Source organism: Lepisosteus platostomus, chromosome 15 (genome assembly GCF_059453375.1).
Source record: "Lepisosteus platostomus isolate fLepPlt1 chromosome 15, fLepPlt1.hap1, whole genome shotgun sequence".
NCBI lineage: Eukaryota > Metazoa > Chordata > Actinopteri > Semionotiformes > Lepisosteidae > Lepisosteus > Lepisosteus platostomus.
Genome location: NC_142625.1, coordinates 19,479,417 through 19,501,645, shown reverse-complemented (window position 1 = coordinate 19,501,645; position 22,229 = coordinate 19,479,417). Strand labels below are relative to the sequence as shown.

The following is a 22,229-nucleotide window of genomic DNA, read 5'->3' as shown; positions in this document are numbered from 1 at the left end:
CAAGTTGCACCGGAGTGGGGGATCTGTATCGGTGAGTGATCTGCAAAGGTAAAAGCAGAGGATAATTCTGCATTGAAAATGGAAAATAAAAGGGTTAAAATACCCAATGCTTCTGCTGTGGATCCTTCCTCGGGTGTGTGTAAGGGGGAGGTTGGGACCAGGGTTTCCAAAGTCACAGTGGGAAGGCGTCATAGCCAAGGTCTGAATTAATTTTCTGAAATGTTTTCTTACTGTTTTGACACCTGATCCTATTCTTAACATCTTAACATCACTTTGTTATACATGGCAAGTAAAAACTCTCTTCAGTAAGTTTAAGTGTTGCACAAATAAATAAGCACATTGGAGTCTACTCATTGTTAAGAAGAAAAGGTCCAGATTTAATTCATTCATATACATGTTTTCCGCACATAACCATTAGGTTTATTTTTACTTATTTCCTTAACTGCCGTTCCCCTTAGTCCTACACCTTTTTGAGGTGTTTGGTTTGTTTTATGGCTTAAAAATGTAAAATTGCCGGTTTAATCAAATTTTAAATTGCTGACCAAAATGTCCATTAATTTGCTAGAGTGTTTCAAAATGGCTGTATTCTCACTTTCATTGTTTTAAATTGATGGGTTTCACGTAGTAATGTAGTTATTTAATTAAGACAGCTGATGTTATATATATATAAGATTCTTAAAAATGGTTGGTGTTGTGGTGGATCACATTGTGATAATACTGCAAGATGCAGCCCCTTACTCAATATTCAGTACAGTAGCTATAGGAAGACAATAGAAGATGAAGACTAACACTGGTATTTTCCATGATACAACTCAAACAGCAGAAAACGTGGTTAAACCGTGGTAGACCACAGCTAAGAAAGGGACCAACAAATAAGGATCAAGAACTGTTAAATATTGAGGCATTTGAACTAGGAATGAAGGAGCAAACCCCCAAAAAGATCTACAGAGGACCAAGAGAATCAGAAAGGCCTGGACATTTCAACCAATCTCACTCAATCCCCTTTAAAAGCCCAATCTGAACAAAACTGCATTTAAACACTAACAATGTTAGAAATAAAGTGTTAGATATACCAATGCATTAGGAGTTGATGACTGATGAAGATGAATACAATATCGGTGGGTGTGCTATGTTTAGGAAAGACCGACATGGATGAAGAAGAGGTTGGAGTAGCACTGTATGCCAAAAAAGAGTAATAAGATCAGGAAATTAAACCTGAAGGAAATCATATTTGTCTAAAGAGTACATTGAACTGCTAGTCAAAAGAGACAGACTAATAGATCAAATAAATACTGCTTTGGTAGCTAAATCGAATGCAAACTTTCCTTTTTACCAGTAGTATTAAACTAAAGGTCAGTATAGAACTTGCATAAATACTGTTAATATAACTGTAAAACTATGTGTCTCCTCTTCTTTTTGCAAATACGTGTATCGTATCAGTTTACTGAAACCGGTTTGAAATGTATTCTTTTGGAACGCCGTTTTCTGAAGTATTTTTATCCTCAGTGCTTACCGTACTTCAGCAGACGGTGTCACGTGTTGTTAGGTGAGGCAATGTGGCTGGATTAGGTTGACTTGAATGTTCCATTTAAAACTACTTAGAAACAAAATAGATACAGTCTTGCAAAAAAACTTTATATCAACCAGTAGTATTCATAATACTATATTGTTTCTTGAAACATTGATAAATACATTGATTTAATTTATTACAAGTCTACTGTAGCTGCAATAGCATTGGACTTTCACGCGACTGACACTTGAAGTATTTATTTACATCTATTGAGAGAAAGGATTGTGGCGTTTGTATTTGCATTTTAGGATAACCTGTTGTACCTAGAGGGTCTTGAAAAAATTATATTTACGAATTGGCACAGTCGTAAAAGAGATTAGATGAAGTCCAATAGTATTATCAATCGAGTATTGAAAAAATACAGTGTTTTGTGCCAGTAGATTTATTCTTTTTTTCTGCTCCTCCTGTAGCTTAAACTCCTTATTCCACAGAGTATGACGATCGGAGGATGGCTCCTACAAGACGTGGTCAGACTGTTAAGCACAGTGCCCGGCAGGAGGATGCTCTCCGCACTGTCGGTGTCAGTGAGTGGGGCTGCAGGTCAACACAGGACAAACGTGCGTTACTTCTCTACCACATGCTCCCAGTGCGCCAAGGCCAGATGTGTTAAGAAGAAAACAGATATTTCAGAAAAGAAGTTGGTACGTATAATTACAGTAAATCCTTGTCGCATACTGTATGTGCCTACTCCATGCTAGACTCAGTCAGGAAGTCTTCGATTGTTCAGCCTGTTGAAAGAACTGATTGCAAGAAATTGTGGCTTTCATATGAAAGGTTTTGTAAACATGTCTTGATTTCCTTATTTATATTAACAAAGCAGAAAAGTTCCTTCCAGCAATTTGTGGTAGCAGGTAATAGATTTGAGGGTCTTGAAGAGCAAGTTCTGGAAAAAAGTCAGTGTATCATTTGAATTAATATTTATGCAATCAACGGTAAAAGTAGATGCAGTATATTCATAAGCTTATAGCAGTTTGCAATCTCTAACAACTTGTCCTTGTTCTTTCTTTTAATATTCTATAGTTGTATTAGTAGGAAATATACAACTTTTAGTTAAGAGGATATTTTGCTGTAATGCTGGCTAAAAGTGCCTGTGTTTTAGCTATATATTTCCAGATTTCAAATTAAATGTAAGTAATGATTCCTTTAATTTTGCAGCTGCATGAACAATACAAATACTATACTGTGAAAATGTAGGTTTGATGAAAAACAACAAAAAAGTATATTTCCATCATACTATCATGCTGTGCTCATTTTAACATTGTAGTTCTTCGGCACACTTTCTAAATTATAATAGTTAACTTTCCTAATTCAAAGAAATTATTAATTTTCATGTGTGCTGCACCTCCAACAATAGAATCCTGTTCCACTCACAGAATTTTGAACTTTTCCATTTGCACTATAATGCAAAAGTATTTTTGTATTTACAAATTCAGGAGCCAGAATGCGCAGCATAATATTTTTATACCAAAACTAGTTGTATTCAGTTGAGTTTGAGTTGAGTCACTTGAGTTTAAATGTCAAATTAAAAAGGGAAAATATAGGTACTGTTTAATCACTTCATGTGTGAATGTACCAGATTAGAAGATACTGAGGCAGCACTGCTCTGTGGTAATGTTCACTGCACCCACATCGTTTCTTATTTTGGGAACAGACACGCTACTTTGTTGATCACCGGAGAGTGAGTTTGACTGCAGGGTCAGGAGGCAAAGGAGCATGCACCTTCCACAGCGAACCCAGGAAAGAGTTTGGAGGGCCTGATGGAGGAAATGGAGGCAATGGGGGAGACATTATCATTAAAGGTACCTGATTAATTGTGTGTGATTTTTGTAAGCAAAAAAAGAACAAAGAATCACATAAAAAAGAAGACCAAAGTACAGTATGAAAACAAAGAGCACATGTAGCTTTAAAATACAAACAAAACTAGCACACCTTGACTACAAACATTTTGATGTTGGTCTTCAGCATGCAGCTCTGAGGATTGCCAGACCAAAGAGTACAAGACAGTGTACAGTAGATATCTGACGCTATCAAATAAGTTTTAGCTCCCTTAACAGTACCTTTTGTGTTTTCAGTTGATCAGCAAGTGAAATCTCTATCAATGGTTGCTCAAGTGTACCGTGGGCAGGATGGAGAATCAGGAGGAAAGAAAAACTGCTATGGTCGGAATGCCAAGACCACCTACATCACAGTGAGCATTCTCATTTTCAGAGTTCACACAACTGGCAAAGTGTCAGCAGGCCCGAGTGTGCCTGACTTGATTCGTTATTGTTTGCCATTAAACCTTAATTTTTGGGATCAGCTAGCCATTTGTGAGCTTTCAGTGATATCCATGAGAAACCTGTCAGTCCTCCATTCAGTACACGCTGTTGTGGCACTTTAGTGTTGCAAAAGACTTTGACAGATGGGTATGTTAGAGGAATGCAATTAAAGATCCACGTTCTTCCTGTGCCGTGCAGGAAAAGTAAGCCAGGTTCATTAACAATTGATGTTTCTAAATTTGGTGGATCAAAAATGAAAGAACTTTGTTTTTCTAAAAGGTGGAATCACCAATTCAGATCAATTCAACTGGGTGAGAGGTGCAGTGGAGGTCTGCTTATGTGTTGCAGGTGCCTGTAGGTACTATAGTTAAGGAGAATGGGAAGATAGTGGCTGATCTGTCCAGGCAAGGCCAGGAGTACATCGCAGCATTCGGTGGAGCAGGGGGCAAGGGAAACCGTTTTTTTCTGTCCAACGAGAACCGGGCTCCAACGACAGCCACTCCAGGTGAGCCCGGGCAGGAGAAAGTACTGCATCTGGAGCTCCGTACGATGGCACACGCAGGCATGGTGAGTTGAGAGAGGTACAGGGACTGAGCACTTTGACTGAACACTGAGGAGCCAACACAGACCTTGGATAAGAGGGAGTGGGACATGTTTTGGTAGACTTAGTTCATGGAAGCCTGAAGAATTTGAGTTCATTTGACTTGTTTTGAGGATAAAGTTCCTTTAAATGTTATATTAGTAGCTTAGTGCATTGATTTGTGTACCACAGCTATTGGGTACTTGTAGCTATGTTGAAATTTCAGTCTGCTCTCCATGTCAAGCTGTGCCTTTTCTCTGCCTTTACTCAAAGAAGGCTGTGTAACGTAGCTACACTGTATCTGAACATACAGTGCATTACACATTTGTTTTTCTTGTACATCAATTGGCATTATCTGTAAGAAACTGCAGTTAGTTGTACAATATATAAAATACATACTGTATCTATAACTTTTATAGTTCTATTTCTGTACGTCTCTTCAGCTAGAAAAGCCTGGGCCTGGTCAGTACCAGCCCAGTTGGATGGGAGACCTCCAGGGAAATCCAGGTTATAGCTGCAAGTTGTGTTGATGAACATAAAAGATGCCATGATGATGTTCATGCAAGTAGGATGTAACCTTGACCTTAATACAGGCTTGTCTATATCCTACTCTGGTCTTACACAGTTTGGCCTGCCTAACTCAACTGGATAAGCTGTTAAGCAATTGTGTCATTGAGCTGCTGTTGCAAAATGCCTGCCAGGCATCACCCAGGTGTGTGTTGCACTTCAGTGGAGAAAGGGGTTGGATCCTTCCTCTAAGGAGAGCTCTTTAAGATCCTTTGGGGTAAAAAAGTGTTATATAAATGTAACTAATTACACAGACTTACCTTTTTGCCTGTTCAGCTATGATATGTCAGCATTGTCTTTCCTTAATAATGTAGCACTAAGCGTGTTTTTTCTTTTATGTGCTGAATTGACCTTGTGATGATTAATTTCTATACATCATTTGCACTGTTTTTCTTGTATTCAGGTTGGCTTTCCAAATGCTGGGAAGTCTTCCCTTTTGCGAGCAATTTCCAACGCTAAGCCGGCAGTGGCTGCTTATCCTTTCACTACATTAAATCCCCATGTTGGTATCGTCCAGTACCAGGACCATGAACAGGTTGCAGGTACGCAGACTCTGTTCATTTGCCTGAAATTCTTCAGCAAGAACGAAACACATTGCATAAAAAACCAAAACACATGTTAATATCATACCTTCGCTGTGATCATGTGTAATCTGTATAGTATACATATGTGTATAGCAATTAGGGTGTTACTGTTGTGGAGCTTTATAGTAACAGGAGTTAGTGCAGGGCACTTAAAAGTTTCAATTATCATGAGGTGAAACGGTTCAGCAAGCTCAGATAATTCAATTTTGGGGGATTTATGTTTTATTTTGCATTTGCATATGTTAGTACAGTACTTGAATTTTATACTGTTTTTGCTGCTAGGGTGAGATTTGAAGAGAGTGCTACAGAGATTGAGAGGCAGCTAATACATGCCAGGGAATGATTTTCATTAAGTTATTTGCAGCATTCCAAATAAAAGTGTGGAAACAAAAGCAAAACATCTTTTATACCAGTTATCCAAGTTAAACAAGAGGATGGCTCTCCCCCGTCCCATATGTTTCCCGTAAGTTAAATGGACTCTAAGTGAAAGCAGGCAGAGTGGGTGCGTGTTGTCAAGCGCAGGCTCACACTCTGGGGACAGGTTGTTCTTCAGATTCCTGCCAGCATTTTCTCCTTCATTGGGATTCACACTTTCATTTTTTTTTAAATTGTAATTGTCCGCGTATTATTTTTCAATATGTCTCTTCTTTTGTTACCGAACAGTTGCTGACATCCCAGGAATTATCCGAGGCGCTCACAGGAATCGCGGCCTGGGGATCTCTTTCCTGCGCCACATCGAGCGCTGCCGATTCCTGATCTACGTCCTCGACCTGTCGGCGCGGGAGCCCTGGACTCAGCTGCAGGAGCTCCGCTTCGAGCTGGAGCAGTACGAGCCGGGACTGTCCGGGCGCCCGCAGGCCATCGTGGCCAACAAGGTGGACATCCCGGAGGCTCGTGCCAACCTGGCAGCCCTCAGGAGCCGCGTGACACAGAGGGTCATCCCTGTTTCCGCCCTCACTGGGCACAATATAGAGGAGCTCATCCTGCACCTCCGAGAGCTGTACGATGGGTATCTGCTGACTGAGGAGAGGGCAGGAGGGAGCCCTATGACATGGTAGAACAAACAGAGGAAAACCCTTGTTGTCTGAGTGAACAACCTGCCTGTGATCAGCCCAAAGGCCAACACCGTCTTCCAAAAAAGTGCAAAGACTTCTCCGCTCTCTACCCAGTGCGGCATCATTATTCTCTGTGGTGTTGGTTATTTAATGGATATTTTGAAGGAGTACATTGCGAGACTAAGTGAACTCCCTTAAACATTTTCTTTTGAAACAACTCAAATTTATGCAAGTGAAAATGCATTGGACCTAAACAGGTTTTTATGCTCATACAATTCTTGTCTTTTCTAAATAGTGCTTTAAGATGCAAGTGTGAATTAGAATGTGAATTGTACATTATAATTTGTTCAAATACATTATTTTGATTATTCTTTGTTCATGGACTCTTTTCTGTTTCTAGTACTCTTGATTTTTATGCTTATCTGTGTAGCGACTAACTCACTTAATTACATTTTGAGTAATTTATGAGTGAGCCGTAGTTCCTTACACATATACCCTTGAACCAAAGAGGGGCTCTTTTGTAGAGTGGGGAGGATCGGTGAGGCTCGTCTCTCTCTCTGAGTGCAGAGCTTCAGGAGGCACGATCATAGAGCGGTGAGGGAGGAGGAGGCTACATGTCTAGCAGTTGGATCAGCTGAATAGAGGAGTTTGTTACCAGGTGGTCTGGTTTCCTTCCACTTTCCAAAGACAGGCTGGTTAGGTTAATTTAAGTCCCTGAGTTGTCCGTGTGTCCTCCAATGGACTTGCATTCCATTCAGGGTGTGGTCCTGCCTGGTGCCCTGTGCTTCCAGGATAGGCCACGATTGCTGCAACTCTCATCTTTAATAACCTCCTTTTCTAATGACGAATAGGTAAGCAGCACAATGGCACAGTGGTTAGCATTCATCTTGCAGCACTGCTTGCTGTCTTGCAGCCTTGTCCAGGATGTATCCTGCCTTGTTCCAGTTGTTTACTGGTATAGTCTCCAGCTCCACCGCTGGATGACACAGTTAGAAAATGGATATACAGTATGTACTTGGATATTGACACATTCTTTGACATGTGATTTATAAACTAAATGCTACATGTACTTATGTATGTGTACAGTATGTGATTTTTTCTTCTAAAGCCAGTGTTAACAGTTGTTAAAAGGGCTACAATAATGTTTTGATGTTACAGACAAATCCCTAACGATACATAATATTTTGAGAATTTAATATACTCTTAATATACTGTATAATATATTCAATATCAATTTAATGTTGTAGGAATTTGTCAAAAACAGACATTAGCTTCAGAATGTGCCATGAAAAGTCAGAATTTGGATGAGTATGTTTGATGCAGATGAATAATTTAATGTATACATACAGTTTAGTGTTGTCATAGACATTTTGCATTTTTACATAGTGCTTATACTTTTGTATACAGAAACAATTCTATGCGAACATTTCCTATAGCCATTTTAAGATAGTTATTTTGTAGTGGAAGTGTAGGTGTAGGGAGGAATCAAAGATGTTATTAACACCTGTAACACCTATAAGGAACACCTGAGAATACATCGATTAGATTTGACTGGTAACCACTGCATCTAGGATGTGTAAGACAGTACACAGCACTGCATATACAGTATGAATAAAACACAGGAACAGTACAGCATCAGCTCTGTTAGTGCTGTCAGCAGCCAGATTAGTGGTGAATGGGGAGTGTAAAGCTTTTCCTTTTGCTGCTGTTGTGTTCAATTTCGTATTAATGAGGTACATCTAAGAATGGATCAATTACAGTAGATTTGATAGGTAAAAGTGATGGATTGTCTTCCTATTGCCTGCTGACATATAATTAACTGTGAGTTGTTAAGATCAGGATTTTGAAGATTGCTTAATGACAAGCTTGATTTTCTCACCTAACCTAAATGGCGTCAGTCAAAACTGAGAAAAAGCTTGATGCTTACAGAAATATACTGTAACTCCTGTGTTTAAGATGTGTAAGACTTACATACTATAGCACTGCATATATAAATAAAACAAGCAGGGACAGTACAGCATCAGCTCTGTAAAATAATGCTGTCAGCAGCCAGATTAGTGGTGAATGAGGGCTGTAGGGGTTATCTTTTGTTACTGTTTTGTTCATTTCTGAAAAATAAAAGCGGCATGCTTTTAAAACACTCCCCCCGCAGGGGCAGATGTTTACTTTGCATTCGTGCTGACTGGGCTCTCAGATAGTTAATGAGGGAGCTGGTCAGATGAGCTGCAGAGTAGCCTACCTTGTGTGTCGGGTCAGATGACACAATTATGATAAAAACAAAAGGGAATCCCGCAGCCCTTCCTGAGCATAAAAGCACAAGTGTGCTAGCAAGTGGATCCTCAAAGGCCTTTCCTTTGGTTCTCGCAAGAATTGCTTTGCAGTGGTGATTTAGGAAGGAGGGGCTGCTCTGAACACTGAGGTTAGCCTTTAACTGAATGGTAAGAATACCGGGGGAATTCTGTACTGCATTATCAGTGCTGTCAGGGCGCATGAGGTATTGTGGGATCCGATCTTAGCAATCACCTATGGGTACAGCAGTTTCTTAATTTATTTTGTCTTTGCTACTGACTAATAACTGAATTATTTTTACTGTCTTTCATTCTTGTAAAGCGCTCTTTGGCGGGGTGAAGAAAAAATGGCTGATTGTATTACATTTCAGCGAAAGAGATTTTACAATGGAAAGTGCCTTGACTTGCCATTGATTTCTCAGCCGTGCTCGTAAACGTGCTGCACTGTATTATTTTCTTTAGAAGAACAGGCTTTCTTCGTATGTGTGAGCTTTTATTCCTACATCATGCTAAACTGCTGCTTCATGGTAGGCCTGTGCATTATAGTATTTATAGTACAGTAAACAGTGCAAATATGCATCACTGCATAAATGCCAGCATGTGTCTTGCAGACTGTATGCTGTCTTTGTGTACTAAACTTTAAAAGGAAATACGGTACATCACTGTGACATCTTCTTTTATTCTGTTTTTTCTTTGTTTCTTTGCTTTCTTAGCAATCCAAAATAATGGCACAAGGCCATTATTGTCTTGTACAAAATTCTCAGGACTGAGCTTTTCTTCGTAGCATTTAAGAGTTCAAATCACCTAGAGATGACAAAACGGACCTTGTGAAATATTTATCTATGGTTTTATAAAAGTATGTCAGTCCGTTATCAGTAACTGCTTTATCCTTAGAGAGTCATGGTGAGTTTTTAAAAGTCAGTTTCTTACTGAAATATCAAAGACATTGGAAAGAAGTGTTTATAATGCACTGGGTGACACTGTTAATTACACTGGTACAGTTAACCAGCATTGCTTGCAGTGACTGTTCTGGAAGAGTGGGGCTCCTCACTAACGTGAGTGTTTTGCCTGTGGCTGTATTTCTTCTGCAGGTCGTCATGTAAAGGGAATGGACGATGTGTATCAGAAATGGGCGCGGGTTCTGTGGAACTACCTTCAACTGCGCCAGCCCCTTGTCAAGGTTAGGCACCAGGGTTTGGATTTTTTTTCCCAGCTTGCTGTTTCTCTTTTGCCCGAAAAACTCAAGAAAAGAGAGGAAAAACAAATGGACACACCCAAAGGGCACCCACATCTTGTCAGAGAGCAGGGCCAGAATAACATTTTGACCTCTTGAATGCTGCGGCAGAATCCCACCTTGTCTCCAAATCTCTGCTCTCCCTTTCAGAGCGATGTGATAATCGGCCTGGGCTGTCATGACCTTCGTGTGGCCGAGAGGTCGGCCTCGCTCTTCCTGGATGGATGGGCCCCCTGGCTGCTCTTCACGGGCTACCTAGGCAAGCAGACCGCAGGTGAATGATAGGGGTTAGACACTCACGCGGGGATCCATATTGGTAAAGGACTGCAGGAAAAATGGAAGTGGAGACCTGGGTCCTGTGCTCTCTCCTTAACCCTCCTCCCTGCTTGTTCCTAGAATTCTTCAAACTGGAATGTGGCCTTCCTAGCCCTACAGCTATTCCTTTTAAATCTTAACTTCTTAAGTGGCTGCGTTTGCATAGGTGTTTGGCAACGTCCGGAAGCTGAGATTTTCATGGATGTGGCCCTGAAAATGGGAGTGCCCAGGGAGAGGATCTTGCTGGAGACGAAGGCCACTAACACTGGAGAGAACATCCGGTTTTCTTTCCAAGTGCTGCTGGAGCACAATATTCCTGGTGCGTCCTTGGGTGTGTTCTTTTTTTTGGGGCAATACGTTTACCGTACCGTTATTTTTTTTTCTCCCAAACCAATTGTCAAGCTTTTCTCTGCCCTGGTTTCAGGCATTAGGGCTAGAACCACAGCCCGTTTAGAACCATGTGCAATGTAATGTCACAAACACTCCACAAGAGGAAGCCATAGACCGTGAAATATTTACTAACAGGCCGAGCGCCTTTCGCCTGCAGAATTTTTTACACTAGCAATTGCAAAGGAAAAGGATTAAGGCTGATTTTTCAGACATGTTCATCCGGCTGATTTAGTTAATTTCAAATAAATGGGTAGAGCACAAACAGCACTGACTGAAAGCTGACAGATGTACTGGTAATTTTATAATTAGGGATGGTTCTCCTATTAGGCTTGGGGAGGTGTAATAAATAAACACATGGTGTTTAAAGATAACTGTGACAAAATTCCTTTTTCTCCAGAAGCTTAAAGTACTGGATCAGCTAGATTCAGAGATACATGCTTTAAAAGTAAATTGCAGTAGATACAATAGCATATTAAACCAAAATATTCTGCTTTGGTGTTATTATTTCTGCAGACTTCCTTCCCTGTAATTTTTCATATTAATATAATATTAGGGAGTGGCACAGTGGTTAGCATTACCGCCTTTCAGTGCCGGGGCCCTGTGTTCAATTCCTGGTGGAAGTTTGTATTTCTGTGTGTTCATATGGGTTTCTTCTGGGTGTTCCAATTTCCTCTTCCAGTCCAAAGACATAGTGGTAAATTACTGAAATTGGCTTCTGGGAAAACTGGCCCTGGTGCGAGTGTGTGTGTGTGTCCTGTCATAGACTGGTGTCTCATCCAGGGTGTGTCCTGCCTTATGACCGTTGCTGGGATAGGCTCCGGCTCCCCCAGGACACTGTGTTGGACACAGCGGTCAGAAAATGAATGGATGGATAATATTAGGGCCTTTGGGTGCGTTAACGCTTTAGTCTGTGGTGATGTGTTCTCTCCAGTTCAGTTTGTACCATATGTGCTGCAAATGTCATGACTTCATAGTACACAGCTGTCAGAGGAGCTCACAGGGAGCTCCATGCGTACTGCATGTGTGCACACTGGGTCTGTGATTTATGTAAGGCGTGTTAGTTGACAGGGTGATCCTGGTGCAGCAGCCCTTCATGGAGAGGCGTGTGTTGGCGACGTTCCTTCGGCAGTGGCCAGGAAACCAGCACGTTCACGCCACTGTCACCTCCCCCGACCTGGACCTGTGGGACTACCCAGACCCCACCGTGGGCAGTGCCAGCAGTCTCATTGGCTACATGTTAGGTAGGGCTAGAGCCGCTAGCAACGCCACCCGCATCTGTTTTCTGAGGTTCTACTGCTCTTGGTGCCTGTATGGTTTTATCTTGTATATCTTGTTGTACTCCTTGCATAATGATATCAATTGCACTGGTTTTTACTGCATGTTTCTTTCAGGGGCTGTGGAGAGAATTCGAGATTATCCACAGAAGGGATTCCAGGCTGAACAAGAAATCTCACCTGAAGCTTTATATGCCTATCAGTGGTTTCTACAAGCTGGCTACACTCCTGAATAAAACTGCACTGAGAAATCAAACGTTTCTTCCTGTGGCTTGTATGATTCCGCTACAGAATTTGCAGTAGCCTCTTCTACTACAATTTTGGTTTTAGTCTGTATTTGAGGTTTTAAAGCAATAATGACTTCATGCAGTGCAGTGCCTATGTTTGAATTAAATTTATGTTAAAATTTAAAATGTCAAATATCAAAATATTTCACAGTGCACTGTGATAGATTTTAGACTGACAGAGAACTGTCAACATGCAATTACATCGATATGAAATAACACTAATACATTACCAGTTTTTTGAAAGTGTAATGGTAAATTGCAACTTAATATATTTTTTTCTTATGGATGCTTTATAACTTTGTTTTATATAATGAAAAGTAATATTTTAAGTAATCCAAAGTATATTCAAAGTATTTTTATACTGGTAATTGTTGCATTGTGGTATTGTACTATTTTACCATTTCCACTTCAACTATTTTCTCTTCATAACAAGAACAGACTGTTGAACTAAATACCACTGTAGCCTAGGCAGCTGTTATTTCTGTCAAGCAATCTGTCTTCAATGGGTAGTACACATACAATGTACACTTTCATGTTCTGTTACTGCATTCTAACGTTGTAATATTGAAAACCCTCAAAGGATGTAGAGCTTTTCTTCTTCCCAAACTCTCAGTTACTTCACTACACTTCATTTGTCAAAGTGAAATAATTAATCATTGTTTCCAGATTTGAAGCACATGGGGATTTAAAGACTAGTAAAATAGGCACAACTAGCATAAGAGAATAATAAGAGTTTGAAGGCAGGGGTGTAATTGAGGAGGTGCCATTCAAGTCATTATTGTACACTGTACAGTTACAGCAACACCAAAATAAATAGAACGTTTTAATCGTATAAACGTATTAATCTTTCAACAAAGCTCAGTCAAGATTTTCTGTTTAAATTTGGGATCAATGCCAAATGCCAACCAGCTGTACTATTGAGTCTTAATTGAACACCTGTGCAAACTGGGACCACACATATTATACATGTCAATCGTTATTATTCTAACATGACAGTTAATTTACAAGTTAAATATCTGTCACAAGAAGCACTTACAGTATCAGTCTACCTTCATTCCATTTAATGTTCATCTTAAATCTCGGGTTTCATTTTGAAAGTGTTATTCCTTTAATAATTTACCTCATGCTTCATATTGAAGGTAAAAAATTTAAATGAAGTATTTTCTACACTTGCACCCTGTAGATTCTTTTTATCTGATATTATGTGTTTAAATACAAATAGGGCACAAATGTTATTGGTCCATGTCTGAATAATGTTCTAACCTGTTTACAAGAGAAAGTTCACCTTTTGTGTTGGTCAGTCTCAAACAGATCAGTAAAACCTGTGCTCTTTGTGACACTGATAAGGTCCCCGAGCTGAGTAAACATACTACTGGGAGATGAAATAATGATTACAAACTCAATTACAGTGTTTGTGTTCTTAAATACTGTTTTCCATTTATCCTGTTGAGTAATGTCTAATATTATTGACTTCTAATGCAGTGTGATTCTTACATGATTGATTAGTGTTATTGCATCTGGTTTATCTGCTGTGCTTTTCTTCTTAATCCTGTGATTATCTCCATACATAAAAAAACATAGCCCAGTTTCACTTGTACTTTGATAATAGAAAGCTCTGTTTACATTGTTATTTTGTATCAAAAAAACATTTCTGAAACCACTGATATTTGTTTGACTGTTTATTCTTAGGATTTAGAAAAAGTTAGAAAAAGAAAATAGTTTTTTTTTTCATTTTCCAATGATGACAAAAACAAAACATGAATAAAACAAACCCTAGAATATTTGCATCTGCATTTAGGCTCCAAAAACTATAAATTAAGTAGTAAGATCCCCATTTAGTCCAGTATTTAGAACTAGTGCGTAGTAAAGTGGTGTTGTGGTTAGCAACACTGGAGCACTGGGTTCAAATCTGGACCTGGAGGCTCTGAGTATACAATCTTTATGTTCTCCCCATGTTAGCATTGGTTTCCTGTAGGTGCTCTGACTTCCTCCTACAGTTCCAGACCTGCTGAATACAGGACAAGTACAAAAGAAATTATTAAACCATTATTCAGGGTAAAAAGATCAAGGTATGTCTTCTTTATTTTTTGTGGACTATTTATGCAAACATTTATATGGGAAAACAATACTTTTCCTACACAATACTCCTACACAAGAAAGTAAACACTTTGATACTAAAACCAGACACCCTCTGGACCCTTTACACACATGCATTTGAAATACATACAGTACTAGAGTCACAATGTAAAATGTACAATGTAAAAGGAAATAAATATAATTTAAAAAAAATAACATCTACATGCTGTTGAAAGCATTTATGCTATCAGTCCATTTTGGGGAAAACAAATTATGTTTGCTGCAAAATGTCCAGAACCTGGCTTGTCTCAACTGCTTTTTCTAATTTATTATTGTGAATGTCCAGTTCTACCATGTATTGTTTTGAAGTGTTAAATCCTCACCAGGGCTAAACATTGAACTCCTTTGGACACAGCAGTTTTGTAAAGGCCTTTCTGAAGGCTTTGTGGCAAAGCGGATACAGGAAAGGATTTATAGCAGAATTGACCCACAGCAACCAGAAGGTAACTTCATAGCAAAACTTGGGGACACAGTCATCATTAAAAGCTGCTCGAATGATCATCAGCAAAGTATATGGAGCCCAGCAAACCCCAAATGTACAGACAATAATGGCTAGAGATTTGGCAACTTTTTTATCCTTAAGCAACCTGGATCTCTGACCATACATCTGTGGCACAGTTTTAATCCAGCTTTCATTGGAAGGTGCTGTCTGAGAGGTCTTGCCATCATCATTCTTTGTGGTGTCTTGGCCTTGAAGTGCCATGGTACTGGGCTTGACCAGCTCTGTTCTGCCCTCCAGGCCCACAAACATCACTGATTGGAAGAGCTGGTACAGGCTGGCTCTTTTAGGTTGTCTAGGTACTTCATTCATCTCCTTCACCAACTTTCTGCGAGAGCAGGCACGGCGATGGATGTTAAGATAGATGCACAGGTTGAAGAAAGTAACGCTGATGAAGGGCATAAAGAACTCCACAGTGGATGCTGTGATTAGAAAATACCAGTTGAAGTAGAACTCGGGGTAGCACTGCTCTTTTTCAAGAAGGCTGTAACCAGCAATGTGCTCCCAAGCAATGATGGCAGGACCATATAACAGAAATGCCAGAAGCCAGCCCATTGCCATTTTGGTAATAGCCTGGGAAGTCTTGCCTTGCTGGGTTCTGTATGTGACCTGTGATAAAATAAAAAGCCCTTTTAATGAAGTTATTTCAGAACATATGCAGTCTCACTTGATCTGACGTTATTGTCTCATAGCGGTCTTGTTCTCAAAGCTGCTTTAATTTTTCTCAAGGAAATGGAAAATATAATCAGTTAAGAACGGATAATTCAAAAGCATGCTGCATGCTTTGTTCTTTAATATGCTTTCTTCTGTAATCTCAAACTTTACTTAACATTGTTCATAGGAATGGAAGAGCCCTCCTTCCAAAATCTGATTTCAGACAGAAAGACATAGTTCGGTACATTTTTTTTGCAGTCAGATGACTTTCTGTGCCACCTAGTGACAGGTTGTGCAATGTAGTGTTTCATTCTTACCAACACGACCACTAGGTCGAACAATCCGTATAGGTATCAATCTGTCTGTTCTTACATTATATCACCATACCTAAGGTTATTTTCAACTAGGAGCTTTCTTAGGTAGTGGAAAAATTCATGTGTCAATCATAAAGGGATTAACCATTTTATTGGATACTTACGGCGTCGGTGACAGATAGAAAGCGGTCATAACTGATGAGCACGATGTTGAATACAGAAGACGTGCACATCAGATAATCCATCACCAGCCACAGTTTACAAAGTGTCTTCCCAAACGTCCATCGCCCTGTCAGCATGTAGGGAACGTAGAGGGGGATACAGAATGCACCTAATTTAACCAGAAAAGATTCAATTAGAGAACTGTACTCACAAACAAACATATTTCGAAATTTGAGAAAATACTGTACAGTACATCTTACCTAAAAAATAAATATCGGGTTGTGGGCAGAGATGTAGCAGCAAAACGACATGAATGCTTTCTCCTGAAGCAGCTCATGTTTTAAGACTTGACAAGTTTTGCTATGAGCAAAGTCAGTTACGCACTAAGTGTACATATTGTATGTACGACATTACTAGATAAACGATAACAATAACAACAAATGCGTTGCAAACTGAAGACTTAATTCAATCATTTTTAGGTAAACATCTCAATATGCATTTGTAGTTTAAAAAACTCTTACCTACTAAAAAATCTGATATTGCAAGATTTAACAGGAAGAAATTACTCTGTGTTCTGAGATTTCTGACCGCTACAAAAGCAAGTATGACCAGAGCATTTCCCAAAACTATTACGACAACCAGAAGTGCAATAAGAAAAATAATAAGTACGTTCCACGGTGTAGGATTAGGGCGAGAAAATACGTTGTCAAGTTTTCCCAAATATCCTGTTTGGTTCATATTTATATCACGAGAAATGCGAATTCCGTCTTCTTCACTGAAAAGACTCCTTCGGGGCATTCAAGTTTCATCGGCACAAAAAATACTGTAGGTTCTTCATTGGCAAACCTGACTTTTTTGCTAAAAGTGAATGCTAAATAGAGTTCGAATATTTCCTCGATTGATATTATTTCCACCTACACCTGAACTTGGCGTCCATGCAGCGGAGGTTGTTTTGAACTGCAAGATGCACAACAGTTGTGGAACACGACATTGTCGTTGCGTATTGGTCTAGAATTGAACACTCTTCCTCTCTATGCTTTGCTGTTTACACAAAATTCCCTTTATCTACCTATTAGGACGCCTTTGGTTCTTTTTGAAGAAATTACCAAGCAGAAAGTCATGAAATCATGCTCTTGCAAAACGCTTCCTACATTTGATTTGCTATTTTCTAGAGTTGAAAACAATTGTCAAGGTTCCTATCCTATATAAAGAGACACAAGTCTGGTAGCTTGCCCTCATTCATATTATTCATTTGAAGTGAACGAGAAAAATGTTCACAAGAAATATAAAATGGTTGTTTTCAGCTGTTAAGTGTAGCCTATATATTCAAATACTAAAGAAGCATATTAACATGATGTTTGTTAAATGTTAAAATTTGAATGAAAGCATAAATGATCATACCAGAATAAGATGTTGGCACAGCTCTAGCCAGGAGGTAGATTCTGGTGCAAATGGAATGAGGTCTCTGTATGCATTCTTCAAATAAGTTTAATCTTATTCATATGATAATTTTCTTTTTTTTCTAGACTTTTTTAAACCAATTATACATTGCAAAGTTTTCAGGCATCTACAATCGAAAATGTAAAAGAAATCTTGATAAGTATGGTAATGCATTAGACAAAGATGTATAGAGTATGGCATTTGTAAAACAAATTTTTAAAACTGTTATTTTGTGCAAAAACAAGCAGTGTGCAATGATCCACTTCAGGAAAAGCACAAGTGAAAAGAGGTAAGACCTGTCTGTAGTGTATTGTAATGTCATAAAGCATTTTCTACAACAATCTTTCTCAGCATAGAGCTCAGTCAATGAACTCAATACTGTTGTAGAGACTTGTTGTCCTTTCTGTGTTTCTACAGAGAAAAATAGTAAAAAACAACACATTTTCTCAGAAACCCCTATTTGTATAATAAATATTTATCAGTACTTAACTGCAAATATCAACTATGTAAGTGCTACAGCAACCCACAGCTAGCAAGAGATATAGATCGATGAATTGCCAAGAGTGTAATTATGTGTGAATTAAATCCAGAAGAACTATACTGTTATTATCAATTCAATAATTACATTGGTTCAAAATGGTGTTATTAATCAGAAGTTTGGTTGGAGGTAAAGGTTTAGCTCCCTGAATGCATATTCAAAACATATTTCCAGCACCTGACATTTTGCCTCATTGCAGACATACAGTACAGTATATATTTCACACTTGGTGTTACCATACCTACTTTGTAATCTCTTATAAATGAGGGCTAGAATTGTTTTCTTCCCTCTTCAGCTTCTTGAACATCAATCATCCACTAAAAATAAGCAGCTTTTTTAAATCCACACTGTCAGTTTTTATCTTTAAGTTCTCTTGATGTAATCAAGCTTTCCAGAAACTCCAAACAAGTGTGGCAGTTTTGTTCCTTTTTCATTCTAATCCAACGAACCTACAGCCCCAACCTATATACAGTATGTTGTCTCTTCTTCCCAATCCTTCTTTACACTATCCCAGCAGGAGCCCCTGGTCACCAGCTCCCACTCTGCCTCATTGGTACAAGTGCATGACATTAGTCTACACTGGATCTGGGCATCCTCATTCATCCCTATGTGATACGGTGACACCACCCCCATTTACCCGTCTCAGTTGGTGTCCAACTTGTACAATGTTGGCCCTAAACTTTTCTGTCATCCCAAGGCTGTCAGCTGCATAAGTCGATGTTGTTTGGAAGACATTCTCTTCCATTCCATCTAGTAAACCTCAGAAAGTGGTAGCTTTCATCTAGCTTCCATGTCAGGCAACTCTTCCACCACAGAGATCCAATCTCAAGATTGTGAGTTATACTTGTCTGTATTGGCTACTAGTGTTGACACCTGTTTCTGACTCTTGTTCTGTCACCCACGTTATACAGTACATATTTTTCATTTACTGAGAAATGTTCCTTTGAAATGCACAAATCTGAATCTGAATCAAACCGGCATCATATGCACTCCTCATGCATTCTTGCTACACACACATTCTACTCACTTCCTGTAAAAATACAACCAAACTGACTTGCTCTTAACTGACCATTATACATCTGTGTCAGTGTTTTGGGAATTCGTTTGGGGCCAGATGTGAAAGCCAGCAAGTTAAATTATAAAAGCATTAAATTATTAATAACTCTATCCCCTTTACATTATTTGGGTTATTCGCCATTATTATAATTTTACCTACAGTAATACATGAAATTATGTTATATAACAGAAGTTCAGGTGAGAGTCAAATTCTAATCTTGCACTTCTGCATCCTTTTGCATAAAAGATCCCTGGCTGCATGCATCTTTTCTAGCACCCCTCCCACTACCTCAACTTCACTGCACAAATTTTTTTCTCATATGACAGTGCTGATCTTCAACGAGCCAAGCAATTTAAAGCCAAATTATTAAGCATGCTATCCCTTTATTTCATCGGCTTGTTTTGTCATTATTAGAATTCAGACATACAATTGAAATGAAAGTGATGTTACACACTTGTGCTTGTTATATGTAAGTTGAAGCAAATAGACTAGGTTAGGAATTGCAAAAAATAATTTATTTGTATTCTGCACTCTAAAAATGATTATGCAGATGATACAGATGGATATCATGTTCTTGGGTTGGTGTGGAGAAACTCTGTCGTCCAAGCTTTACAAATGCAATTTTTTGGTTCTCATCTCTCACAATCAGACTGCCTTCAATCAATAATGTTGATAGCAACTAGGTGATCTCAGACAGAATTTGTTGGTAGCTTTCACTGTTATTGTATTGATTAAAATAATCTATCTTTGAATGGCTAGTCAAACTTAAACTGGAAACGTTTTGAATGCCAAGAAAAGACAGTAAAATAAATTAATGTATTAAAACACAAACAAGAGTCAGAAATCATGCAGAGGATGATGTCACAGCAATGTGTCTGATACACAGTAGGCAGACCAAGAAAAGACCAGACTTAATCCTGAGAAACAAGATAAAAAACATTATGCTTCCTGTAAAAAGCTAGCTGAGGATAGATAAAGATGGAAGTTCACAGATGAATATTGAAGATGTACATTCAGAATTCACAAGGAAATGTTTTTGTTTTACCAAGAAAAAGCTTAAATAACTTACATCAGTAATACAGTGGATCTGTAAAGTACCAAACAAGTCATTTTCAAGTCATCCTTGGTCATTTGTTCATGATGAAGTTAAGTAGACAGTTCCGAAAACCCTAACGAGTTATTTTAATAGAGAAAAAAGGTCAGCAGATCAAAACTGCATGTCTCTCTCATGGCAAGTGCTCTTTGTGCTTCCCTTTTCATCTCTTGAAAAAGGAAATAATCAAAACATACTCGATTTAACAAGAAAGACTACCAAATTAGAAAAAGTGGATAACTAACATCACAGGCAGCTGTGATTGATATTGGTTGCCCCACATAATCAAGCTGTATAATTAAGTATACATAATAATTAAGCTGTACACATATCTTACTGGCTTTTATTTTAAGCACTTATCTCAAACACGACTTTGAACATTGTTAACTGAGGCAACTTCAACAACTCCAAAGACTTCTTACATCACACTGATATTGAATGTCCTTATTCGAATGTAAATCACAAGATGCAATAATGTATGACAAGAAACTCAAGCAACATAATTATCTTTATCATTAATTTAAACCTGCTTCACAATATATTGCATGAACACACTTGCAGTACCTTGCTTAATAAAAGGGGCTGTAAATTTAATTTTGTGGATGTACAATAAAAGTATATAATTATCATTTGAATGGAAATGACATTAATGCTAATACTAATACTAAAATCATATCAAAACCAGTCCTACAATAATTTGAAAAAAAGTTCATTTACTTTTATCTCTGCTAATTTTTTCCATCTTGCACAATTTTAGTTAATTACTGTATCTTACCATGGTGTAAGAGATCAGAGTCTGCAGATGTAGCCCTAAAAAGATGCAATAAGGTACTAGCAAGATCAGAGCCAGGTCTGAATAAAATTAATTTCAATCTCATTAAGAATACTGGTGCACAGAAAAGTACATGTGAGTGGTGCACTTAAATCACAATCTTTCCTTCTGAGTCAATTAAGTGAGTAGCAATGAACATGTATCTCCTGCTTAGATAAAGTATCTCTGGATATTGTTATGAAAGGCTAAAACTAACATTAAGTTTCATTTTTTATCAATATTTTGTAATGGGTGGTAACGTCATTTTGTCTGACTCCAGATACCTTTGTGCAGACAGATGATAAATGTGGCAGATGTGATTTTCCTGTGTTAGACTATCTCTTGGGGGTAAAGCAAACAGTGCTCTTTATAGCGATGCATTTAATTTATGGACAACCTAGCAACACCCAGAGCTCTTGGAGAATATTGCTACATAAATTGATAAGCATTCCAATTACTATAATTCACTGTACATGAGAAATAATTAATATGCAGGGGATTCACAGTGTTATTCATGTAAATATTAATTTTGAAAAGCATTACTTAAAAACATTTGTAAAACATAAAAGGTAAGTGTGGCACTGGCAATAAAGACCTTCATGACTAAGGTGACTAATGATACCTATTTGTTACTCACAGATGGTTTAATAAAAGATATGAGCTTAGACAGGCTTCTGGGAAAACTGGCCGCTGTGAGAGTGTGTGTGTTTGTGACTGGCATCCCATCCAGAGTGTATCCCACCTTGTGCCTGTGGCTGGGATAGGCTCCAATTCCCCCACTACCCTGAATTGGATTAAGTGATTAGAAACGAGATGGAGACCTCAACCTATCTGGTTGAGATGGAGACCCTGGTGACAGCAGTCACAACTATAGAGTCTTCACCAGCATACTCCAATCAGACAGCTATGTGGATGGTGCTCTTTGAGTGCTGCCCTAATCTCCTGGACATCCACTCTACACATCTATGCCCACCAATCTCTGTCCATACACTACCACCGCTTTCAGAACCAGACCTTTCAGTTCCTGGACTACACCTCCCAGCAGCACCTGAGCAGTGAGATCAACTGCATGCGCTTCACGGAGGTGTGGCTGCCCTCGGAGAGATGCTGTGTGGAGGGCTGT

The 22,229-nt window shown here is 38.8% G+C and overlaps 3 protein-coding genes across 8 annotated transcripts; 2 read left to right on the top strand and 1 right to left on the bottom strand.

The window, feature by feature from the left end:
* The first annotated feature begins 1,499 nt into the window (after positions 1-1,499).
* Positions 1,500-6,982, top strand: mtg2 (mitochondrial ribosome-associated GTPase 2). Of its 3 annotated transcripts, none has more exons than XM_088608040.1 (7): positions 1,500-1,546; positions 1,981-2,211; positions 3,222-3,369; positions 3,643-3,758; positions 4,177-4,395; positions 5,379-5,517; positions 6,223-6,982. In XM_088608040.1, exons 2-7 carry the CDS (start codon positions 2,005-2,007, stop codon positions 6,615-6,617), a joined length of 1,224 nt encoding a protein of 407 aa, XP_088464166.1. In that variant the 5' UTR covers positions 1,500-1,546; positions 1,981-2,004; the 3' UTR covers positions 6,618-6,982. The 3 variants fall into 3 exon arrangements, with proteins under 3 accessions (XP_088464166.1, XP_088464167.1, XP_088464165.1); XM_088608041.1 differs by lacking the exon at positions 1,500-1,546 and adding an exon at positions 1,551-1,569; XM_088608039.1 differs by lacking the exon at positions 1,500-1,546 and having other exon boundaries at positions 1,553-2,211.
* Positions 6,983-8,830: 1,848 nt separating this feature from the next.
* Positions 8,831-12,371, top strand: LOC148648178 (uncharacterized). Of its 4 annotated transcripts, none has more exons than XM_088608121.1 (6): positions 8,831-9,033; positions 9,994-10,082; positions 10,287-10,410; positions 10,618-10,770; positions 11,903-12,082; positions 12,233-12,371. In XM_088608121.1, the coding sequence occupies exons 2-6, from the start codon at positions 10,011-10,013 to the stop codon at positions 12,349-12,351; spliced, it is 648 nt and encodes a 215-aa protein (XP_088464247.1). In that variant the 5' UTR covers positions 8,831-9,033; positions 9,994-10,010; the 3' UTR covers positions 12,352-12,371. The 4 variants fall into 4 exon arrangements, with proteins under 4 accessions (XP_088464247.1, XP_088464248.1, XP_088464249.1 ...); XM_088608122.1 differs by having other exon boundaries at positions 8,831-9,052; XM_088608123.1 differs by having other exon boundaries at positions 8,831-9,108.
* A 2,317-nt stretch (positions 12,372-14,688) lies between these two features.
* LOC148648177 (histamine H3 receptor-like) lies at positions 14,689-16,662 on the bottom strand. The gene is made up of 3 exons (XM_088608219.1): positions 16,428-16,662; positions 16,170-16,336; positions 14,689-15,646 (listed from the first exon to the last, which is right to left on the bottom strand). Exons 2-3 carry the CDS (start codon positions 16,302-16,304, stop codon positions 14,867-14,869), a joined length of 915 nt encoding a protein of 304 aa, XP_088464345.1. The 5' UTR covers positions 16,305-16,336; positions 16,428-16,662; the 3' UTR covers positions 14,689-14,866.
* Between the last annotated feature and the right edge of the window lie 5,567 nt (positions 16,663-22,229).